Source organism: Xyrauchen texanus, chromosome 20 (genome assembly GCF_025860055.1).
Source record: "Xyrauchen texanus isolate HMW12.3.18 chromosome 20, RBS_HiC_50CHRs, whole genome shotgun sequence".
NCBI classification, from domain to species: domain Eukaryota; kingdom Metazoa; phylum Chordata; class Actinopteri; order Cypriniformes; family Catostomidae; genus Xyrauchen; species Xyrauchen texanus.
The window spans coordinates 8,320,272-8,330,525 of record NC_068295.1 but is presented as its reverse complement, the minus strand read 5'-3'; the positions used below and the strand labels follow the sequence as shown (position 1 = coordinate 8,330,525).

At 38.2% G+C, this 10,254-nt stretch overlaps 1 protein-coding gene across 1 annotated transcript; it reads right to left on the bottom strand.

Annotated features, from left to right (window-relative positions):
• Window positions 1-47: 47 nt before the first annotated feature.
• Window positions 48-9,819, bottom strand: LOC127661091 (lactosylceramide alpha-2,3-sialyltransferase-like). Its single transcript, XM_052151654.1, has 7 exons — window positions 9,695-9,819; window positions 8,506-8,704; window positions 8,203-8,323; window positions 6,656-6,981; window positions 2,664-2,850; window positions 2,196-2,336; window positions 48-539 (listed from the first exon to the last, which is right to left on the bottom strand). The coding sequence occupies exons 2-7, from the start codon at window positions 8,637-8,639 to the stop codon at window positions 303-305; spliced, it is 1,146 nt and encodes a 381-aa protein (XP_052007614.1). The 5' UTR covers window positions 8,640-8,704; window positions 9,695-9,819; the 3' UTR covers window positions 48-302.
• Between the last annotated feature and the right edge of the window lie 435 nt (window positions 9,820-10,254).

The window sequence follows — 10,254 nt, the reverse complement described above, 5'->3', positions numbered from 1 at the left end:
TATATATATATATATATATATATATATATATATATATATATATATATATATATATATATCATTTATGTGGCTTTGGTTTTAGATTCAATTCAATTACTTTTTAAAAAGCAAATTAAAAGTTTCTGTATTTTCATTTATTGGGTGAATCTCGCAAAGGAATCTCCAGGTCATATTTCACCCAAAAATGATAATGACAATATTGATGTTCCTAAAAATAGACTTCATTTTCATTGATTGTCATCTTATTTCCACCTTGTAATAGAAGATAACTCCTCCCAACTGTTTTACCATCTCTGATGAGATCATAATGCACCTGTGAGATCATGCACTGCTCCGGCTTTAACCAGTTCCCTCAGTAAGCTGGTCTCAGCACTGACATCATGGACCACCTGTGTCTTCATAGCGTCCATGCGGATAGACTCGTAGTAATGGAGCAGGGCTCCAGGGTGCTGCAGGTCATATCTGAATCCAGCCAGACTCACCTCATCACACACCTGCAGGGCTAGAACTACTGCAATTATGCCCAGGGTTGGCACCATCTGAAAAAACAACATATAAATCTGTCTTAAATGAGCACTGTTAAGGACATAAGATCTAAGGCCTAAAGAAATTGTAGAATGCATTGACTTCCTGAAAAAAATAAACATTTTAGCATTCCATTGTAGAAGTTTAAATCAGTCCATCTCAGATTTGATGCTGCTTAACACAATTTTAGATTATAATAATAAACGTGTATAAACAAAATGTCTCGGGTTACTTGAATGTATCCCTTGTTCCCTGATAAAAGCAGAACGAGATGCTACGCTGAAAGCGCTTTTGGAATAACTTAATTGTGTGACCAGCTGTGAATATGTGTGTAACACGTCAATGAACATTGACCGGAATTTATAGCCTCTGCCGGTGTAATCATTGGATGCACCTGGGGCTGGGCTATAAATAGATGCGTAACCAGCGCGTCATCAGGTATTTTGTCTGAAGAGCAGTCCTGGGGCATCCCAGTGCGGCAGGGAAGCGCAGCATCTCGTTCCGCTTTTATCAGGGAACAAGGGTTACATTCAAGTAACCCGAGACTTTCCCTTTACAAAAAGCTTTAAAAACACTTTGGGAACAAGAATACCCACACCGCCGCACTGGGGCTGTCCGGACCCCCTACTGTTGTGTAGTGTGCTCACAAGAGCGTGAGAGGTGTCAGACCTGAGCTTGAGATGTCGACTCAAGGACAGAAGAGCCCGGAGTGGCATGAACATCTAAACTATAAAATCTAATGAATGTGTGTGGAGAGGACCAACCTGCCGCATCACAAACATGTTGCAGAGGGACACCTCTAGCAAGGCTTTGGAGGAGCCGACCCCTCTGGTAGAGTGAGCCCTGATACCTACTGGCGAAGCTTAACCGTGCGCCTCGTAGGCCAGGGCAATAGCCTCCCTCACCCAATGTGACATAATCTGCTTATCATAATCCCCCGTTGCGGCCACCATGGCAAAGAACTGTCTTGCCCTGACTTACACCACTGGCTAGTGCGGTGGACATAAGTCTGAAGGGCACAGACCGGACAAAGTCTGTGAAGTCTTTCCTGCTCCGGCATTGTAAACGGCGGGAAGCAGCAGGCTTCGAGAGTGATCGGGTTTAAGGTCGAGAAAGGCACCTCAGGCAGGTAGTCAGGATGAGGGTGCAAAATTGCTTTGGTCATTCCTGGGGCAAACTCTAAACAGGCTGGCAAAACAGACAGAGCCTGTAGATCCCCAATTCTCTTTAGAGAGGTAATCGCCATAAGAAACCATCTTGTTAGTCAGAAGACTTTCGGCCCAATTTGAACATTTTCACTTAGGGGTGTACTCACTTTTGTTGCCAGCAGTTTAGACATTAATGGCTGTGTATTACTGAGTTATTTTTAGGGGACAGACAATTTACACTTATACAAGCTGTACACTCACAACTTTACATTGCAGCAAAGTGTCGTTTCTTCAGTGTTGTCACATGAAAAGATATAATCAAATATTTACAAAAATGTGAGGGATGTACTCACTTTTGTGAGATACTGTGTGTGTGTGTGTGTGTGTGTGTGTGTGTGTATGTATATATGTATGTGTAGTATGATGTGTGTGTGTATATGTATATATATATATATATATATATATGATTAGTAAGTAACCTTCCTGAGAATTGCATTTGTGAATGGTGATTGATGTACAGACCTTTTTCTGTTGCTCTGCATAAGTCTGCAGCACCTGTCCAGTCCTGTACATAATTTCAGGGTTCAGGATGCGAAAGTTTTCTGGTTTCAGAGGAATCGAGTCAATCACACTCTTCCAGAACCATATTTTAGACCACCAACTCTACAGTGATATAAAGACAGAATATACATTTCTGAGTGCCCTGAGTTTACCCACCTAGGGTATTTGTTCAGCACTGTGGTGCTTTTTTATTATTAATTTAATGACCCAATAAAATATGAGTTTTGTGCCTTTTAGTCCATATTTGTTAGTTTAAATATATATATATGCTAGTGCACTCCTAAAAAATGATTTTTTTTTTAGAAGATATACACTTTTAAATTGTACAATCTCTTCCAGGAAAACAGGTGCAAAAAGATTGATGAAAAAGGTGCAAAAAAGATTGACACACATTTTTCACTTTCACCTAAATATTTTCATGGCACTCACCAGAGGTTCATTTGTTACTACAGAGGTCAGCCAGGCTAAATCTAAGCTCTTGAATACAACCAAGGCCAACACTTCAGTACTCTTGTATTCTTGTGCCAGGGACGGAGCTCCTTCTGGATACATCAGTCGAATGGTAGTTCTAGAGCCAGCGTCTTTCTCAAACCCAAGTACTGGAGCATTGTTCATTCTGCGGGCATAAAGATTATAACACATTTGGAATGAAAACAGATTTATGAGTAAATCTATATCAAATTTCAAAGCTGCAGGAAGCATAAATTGTTGTAGGAAATGGAGAGAAATCAGTTTGTGCCTGTAAAGAGGCCAAAGGTAATATAGCCTTCTTTGTTGGTTACAGAAGTCAATGACTGATGTTATCACTGAGTATGTTTTTTTACATGCACAATACGCTAGCAACTAACAAATATGAGCTAATTTTAAAAATAATTAAATGCAATAATTCCACGTTTGCATGAGATGTGTAATCATCTGGGCCCTCATGTTTAAGTATATGCACAAAAATGTTGAGTACGCCATCTCTCACGCTCAGTTATTTTTTCTCAAAAGTAAACTAGATGTGAAAATGTGTGCACCACCATGCAAGACCTAGCCTACCCCTTGCATATACAGTCTTTTGTTGTGTTTAGTCAATTACTGATGGCACTGGCAAAAGAATGCAACTAAGAACGAACATCTGTCATTATAGCAGATATGCCATCCTCTGTCTACAGATGGATTGTGGAAATTTAATGAAGCTTAATTATTACTTGCCAATTGTGTGCATTTTAGTACTGAACATGAATAATTTATACATGCATTTTACTTATGTCAGTGAAACCAATGTGTAAAGCTGGCGTCTCACTAACGGATTTTTCCAATGATTTTCAGGTGTTAGCTTCATTAAAATAATCACTGGCCAGACAGCGGGAGTCTGCGCGCATTAGCAGCTCTCAGTGGGAGTTGTTAATCACTTGATGTCAACTCTCAGCTGAGTTAATGGCTTCAAGCACTGAAAAAACACATCCACTTTGTTTGAAAAAATCATTCTGTCAATGAGGCAGGGTCTTGTGTTCTCCTCAAGCGACCGATGTGCTTCTTTTGAAATCCGTAGTGATTCTGTCACCAAGCGGTTTTCCTGGCTTTTCTTCTACACTAAAATGACATCAGAAAGCAGTCACAACAGTCTGTTTTTATTTAACTAAATTTATTTTTACTCACTGAAAGCTGCATATGGACATAGGTCGCCTGGATGGAATAAATACACAATCACTTAGCATTATGTCACTCTTTTGGATAGCAGCAGAACAGACACAGGTAGGATGACTTCAGCATCTTTTTGACAGATAAAAACATGGCTTTGCTCTTTCTGTGTGTATTTGTATGCAAGTGTGCAGACAGAAAGAGATCTACATCACCATGAGAACAGGTTCTTTTCAATGCAGAAATAATGCAAAAGCAACTAATGATGACAACATTAACCATGATGGATATTTTACAGTTTTGTGCATTTCAAAATGCACAAAACTGTTTACATTTTTTTTTAAATGCATTACAGGTGCATTTTAAAATAACCTTGTGAAAGCCAACCGAACCACAAAGAAAATTCAACATTGTTACTATTTTAGCCCCTGTTTTGGAACAAATCAAGCAAGCTACAGATCTGAAAATGCCCAAAATCACTCTGTTGTTGTTATTTAGATTAGCTCCACGTGACAGGGATCAGAAAGAAATAGTTGCAGTGAGTTGTTATGTGTGTCACCCCTCCACAATTTTTAATCAGCAAGTGTGTCATACCTCTGACAGAAGAGAGTGAGATCTCAGCAAAACAGTCTGCATGTGTGACACCCTTAGTCAAAACGAGTTGTTTTGTTTCAAAAATGGGATATTTTGTTGTGTTGTTTATGTTAGTGTGGCACAATCTTTAGGAATTAGAGTAGTTGATATACAGTAAATGTTCACGAACTCCATAAAGGCACTCACTTCACACCATCAAGTCAGATTTTCTGTTCTTCAGTGCACGATTTTGTCTAAGCCCGTGTTTGTACCAATGACATAGGTCGAATTGAGGATCATTATTCTCCCTTTTGGGTGGCAACACAGAATGGATTTTAGGAAATGCTTACCTCCATGTACGCGGCTCATCATCGATGAGGATTCCCATCTCATGTGCTGCTTTGAAAGTTTCGGATTGCCCACAATGCAATCTTATTAACGCCATGATGCTCAGTGAATAGCTCACCTCCTTTGGCAATTCAGTCAAGCTGTGTCTGCCAGTGCCTTGCAGCCATTCGATGCATTGGAGGCTAGAGCGGAAGCCGAAGAGATGGGAGTTGATCAGTAGGCTGATCTATCACTCTCCCCGGGTTTAGCCAGACCTTCTCCCATTGAATTTGCATGTGGGCATTTGCGTCCCAGCCCTGAGGCCACTGCAGTTTCCTTTGGCAACGAGGACACCATGCCATGACTGTTTTTTGCTGGCCAACACATGACTACACCTCGTAGGCTGCTACCCTTTTCCCCGGACCTCCATCGTGAGATTTTGAAGTTCTGGGATCAACCTTATTTAGCCAAGATTATTTTCCAATGTGTGTCGGGCTGCCACGCACAGATATACCTCGGTCCCGGCAATGGAAGAGACACTGGCTGCTCATCTCTCTCCTTCTTCGGAGACCATGTGGAAAGCGAGGCCTACTCTTCCCTCAAAGCCGTGCAGAGATTCAACGTCCTTGCTGAGCAAGGCCTACCAGGCTTCGGGCCAGGCGGTTTAGTTCTTGAACATGTTTGCGTTTTTGCAAGCCTACCAGGCCCATTTTATGAGGGATTTGGATGAGGGAGCTGGATTGAACGCGGAGGCCGTCATGGAACTACGCTGAGCTACTGATTTGGCATTAAGGGCTACCAAACACATTGTTTGTGCTGTTGGCCGCAATATGGTGGGCCTCGTGGTGGCAGAGCACCATCTGACATTTGTGACAAGGATAAGGCCTTCCTAATGAATGCCCCTGTGTCACAGTCATCTCGTTCACTCTCAGGGAATCAGGCTTACGCGATATGTAACCGAGATGTTTTCCTGGTTTCTCATACCGTTAAATGCAGTAGAGTCATGTCTCTGGATGCCAATATACACATGGTAATTGTTTGTAGATGAGGTAATGCATAGTAAAATAGGCATTGTACGCTCCACATATGGTTATTTCGGGGAGGAGATGGGGAGAAGAATAAAGCACAGGGATTTATAAAAGGCGGTTTGTGCAGGTTCTGACATATGTATGGTTTTATAAATTTACAAACTTTTCTGCACATGCACTCTTCCTGATTTAGGTGTCCACCACATTATAATATAAAACCCACGCATGTCTTTAAAACATGATGCCCCTGGGTATTCTCTTCATTTGAATTCAAATAAAAACAGGCATGCACACAACACTTGATAAAAATTGGATAAGCCAATAAGAATGATGATAAAGGTGTTTAAAGGATGCTTGAAATCGGGGAAATGGGCATAAATGTGTGTCGATCGTTTTTTTGTATGGTTAAACCGTCTATGACCTTATCTCAACAAGGAGAGCTGGTTAAGGTTTGCTTGATCTTATGCATTTTCGGCTTATTAAGCATTATTTCTGGTCTATAAATGATATTCAAACTGTCAACATTTTGGACACAACTGACCAAATAATTTTTTCGTGATTTTAAAATACCTTTCATCCTAATGTATGAGCTGGACCGGATTGTAAAGGAAAAGCTGTCAACGTGCTCAGCATACATACAGAGAGATTGCCTAGAGTGTGCTGAGCTATAAACTGGGTAAAAGGTGGCTACTTTAAAGAAGCATAAATATAGGCTACAATAATTTTAATTTGGGATTAGTCACTGCGTAAGTCCCACATAATTATCCTTTGGCTATTTCATAGTTTTGATGACTTCAATATTATTCTGAATGCAAAAATTTTTGATGAAGGATAAGTAGAACAGATTATGGCATCATATGAACTAACCTGAGTATAATATCATACTGGTCGATATGAGGTCCAAGATTTTTGCCATGTAAAATGCCACCACTTCCAACCACCACACATTTTCTGCAGGTCTCAGTGCCAAAGGGCAATCCAGTTTGAGGTAAAGCTCTTAGGGCCTGAGCCACCATCTCCTCAGTGCCCTGCAGACCCAGAGGAGGGGGCAGTTCCCAGTCGCCCGTGGCATTCTCCAGGAACACAGGAATCTTTAGGAGCCCAGCGGGTGTAGACAGTGTACTCACTCTCTCCACACTCCACCTACTGCGACATGACTGAGTCAGCAGAGCTGCTGAGTGATTCAGAAGAGCCTGAGGTGTGTACAAATAAGAGTTTGACATCTGACAACAATATATGTGTTTTTAATATTTTTGTGTTTCAAGTTTCAATATTTTTTTGCAACATGTAATTAAAAAATACTCCATTTCCCTTTCGAATATGTTTCACAGTGTATTTGAAGCAAAAATGCAAAAATTTGAGAGTTAACGGTTTTACATTGACCTTCAACCACATCCAATGAAACATTTAGTATGTAACATGGTAGAGGGTCAATGCAAACAACAGAAATGTTAAATCTCAAATAATGACGAATGTGCTGCCTTATTTTATTTTGTTTGTTCTGTTGGACTTGTACTAATAGCTGACATATTAATAGTAATTTTTCTTGTGAAAAAGTTACAGTAGCTAAGTGTTAGTCAGTGTTTTCTTGTCTGGTTTATAGGACTTTTCTGGGTTCAATACAATTAATCACAAGCAACATCATTTTTGCTATAATATTGATCACTACACACACACACACACACACACATGTATGTATATACTGTATATATATATATATATATATATATATATATATATATATATATATATATATAAAAAAAAAAACTTACAATGGAAGTAAATGGGGCCAGTTCAAAAAGATACAGCTTGTTTCAAAAGTATAGCCACAAGACGTAAACATTATAAAACTTAACTTGATATTTGTTTGATAAAATCACTCACTAAACTTATATGTGTAAAGTTGGACCCGATACTGATATTACAGGGTTTTGTTGTCATGACAGCAGTTGTTACATTAGGTATAACTTTACACATATAAAGTTAGTAAGTGATTTTATCACACCAAAATCATATTAACATGTATAATGTTTATATCGTTTGGCTGTAATTTTGAAACATTGCTTTTATTTATTGCCCCATTTACTTCCATAATAAGTGATTTACTGCAACTACTATTTTTGCTTCTTTCTTTTTCCCTTTTTTTAATTCAAGGAATGACGATTATCAATATTATGCCACAAATGCTGATATGTTAGTTTAAATTAAAAAAAAAAAAAAAAAGTGAAAAAAAAAAATTGGGTTTCCTTGTTTCTGATTTATAAGATTTCATCTGAAGTCTGCTATAAAGTAAAGCTATCATCTCAAATCTTCTAATTTATAATTCAACTCATGACAAATATCCTCCAGATTGTGGCTCACAAGTCTTTATTCTTATGTGGTAATTGCATTGCAAAAGCATTGAATTACAGTACCAGAGTTTCATTAGAACTGTCATTAGTCCAGGTCAGCTCTGGGGTTGGCAGATATGCAGGAACCAGAAGTGCAGAGTAACAGCTCAACAACAGAAATATGCTTAAAATAAGATTGTTCCTCCTGAAATCATACAATACCATTCTCATAAAGCTGGCAGACTTGTGGCGTTTAAAAAAAAACATGTTAAGTGTACTTCATTGGTTTTAATGTAATGTGTATACAGGTTGAGAAATCTCCAGTGAAGCATGCAAATGGCATGCATGTTTCCATCCCGTCACGGGGCTTATCTTGGGCAAACTCACCGGCTGATGAAGAATTCCCTGGACTCTGCCCTCCAGTTTTGGGTTGTGGGGTCCTCTAAACTGCTGGCTTCCGGTAACAGAGGAACGCTGTCTTCCTTATTATCCTTAACACTCAAGTGTTTCAGAGTCACCATTATTCCACCCAGTACCAAACTAATGTGTCAGTTATGAGACATTCATCAGATATGTACTTTGCTCACTGTAATAAAAAAGAAAAGGAAAAAAGAACAACATGATGCATTAAGATTTTTGAGGCCTCTCAACATAGTCCTTTACGAGGTTGTATACGTTAACATAACATTAGTTAACACATTGAACAGTTCTTTATAATTTTAGAGCATTGTTGGTTAGAATGAACCAACAATGATGAACAAATGCGTACATTTATAAATGAACATTAACGAAGATTAATAAATGCTGTAAAAAGATGTTCATTGTTAAGTCACAACTAATACATTGACCAATGTTAATGTACAGTATATAACCTAATTATAAAGTGTTACCAACTTTACTTTGTTTAGCCATTTAGATTGGTTTATTCATTAAATGCTATATTTCTTGTTCAGACTGAACATATTTGTCAAGGCAACAACAGATTTCCTCTTCAGCAAATTATAAAATAGCAACTCTAATAAACAATACATTTGTTTTTATTTTATTCTTAGTAACTATAATTTTTTGATGACTTAATATGAAGCTAACTCTGCAATCTTTTCTGAAGAAGAACATCTTTCCCACCAAAGTGGAATACTACATGGAGTAGTTTAGGCCTCCACACTAAAGAGAAAAAACTCAAATAACGATGACAATCAACAAACTGAGCTCTTGACATCACCAGACAACATACAACTAACAGTAACGCTAAAACAGAAGCAGCATAAATGTCCAAGTCAGCAAACAACAATCCTATAATGATCATATAACCTAATGAACAAAAATCATACATATGAAAATGTTTGTTCAAATGACTTTTAGCCCAGCAATATTGTTGGTCTAACATATGTTTTTAATTCACATTTCTTAGTAGGCTATCTGTGATTAAACATGCCCATCTGTTAGATAATATTTTATTGCTTCTTTACGGTGCTTGTTTGTTCTTTAGAGTCAATGTCCGGAACTCCACAAACCCGTTCACATCACTTTTAATAAGAACATTTTATGCTTCATCTACTATTTATTTGTTGCTTACCTTTTATTTCAGGTACTGTGATCTACTACCAGGCGAAAAGATAGAAACATGTCTGTGTTGTACTGAAAATGAGCTGTGGTCTTGTTCCCTGTTCTCTGCTGCACTGTTGTGAGAGTATATTGTCTTTCTGACCCCTCCTCACAGTTAATAATTTACCTGCCTCAAAGGCTTCACTTTGTATTGCAGTCCTTTATCTAGGCTGTTTAAACATCCTTATGTTACCCTGCAGTATTCATTTAAATGCTTGATACCATGCTTTATTTCAGTTGAGGTGTTTCAAATGTCCTTTAGACAGCGTGTTGAAGTTCTAGAACTATTGCTCAAAGAAGAAACAATAGTTAACTTGATTCATTTTATTTTCATGCTATTAAAGAAAAAGTTCTCAGAGTTAAAATATGGTTAGTAGACACAATGAGTCCATTGACTTTCTTTTTTGTTTGTTTCTTTGAAATAGTCCTGTAGTATTGCAAATGAATATCCACAGGGCATGCCAAATTTCCAACTGAACAAGTCTTACTCTATCTTTCTAAGTCTGTCTTTAAGGTATTTGTTAACAGTGT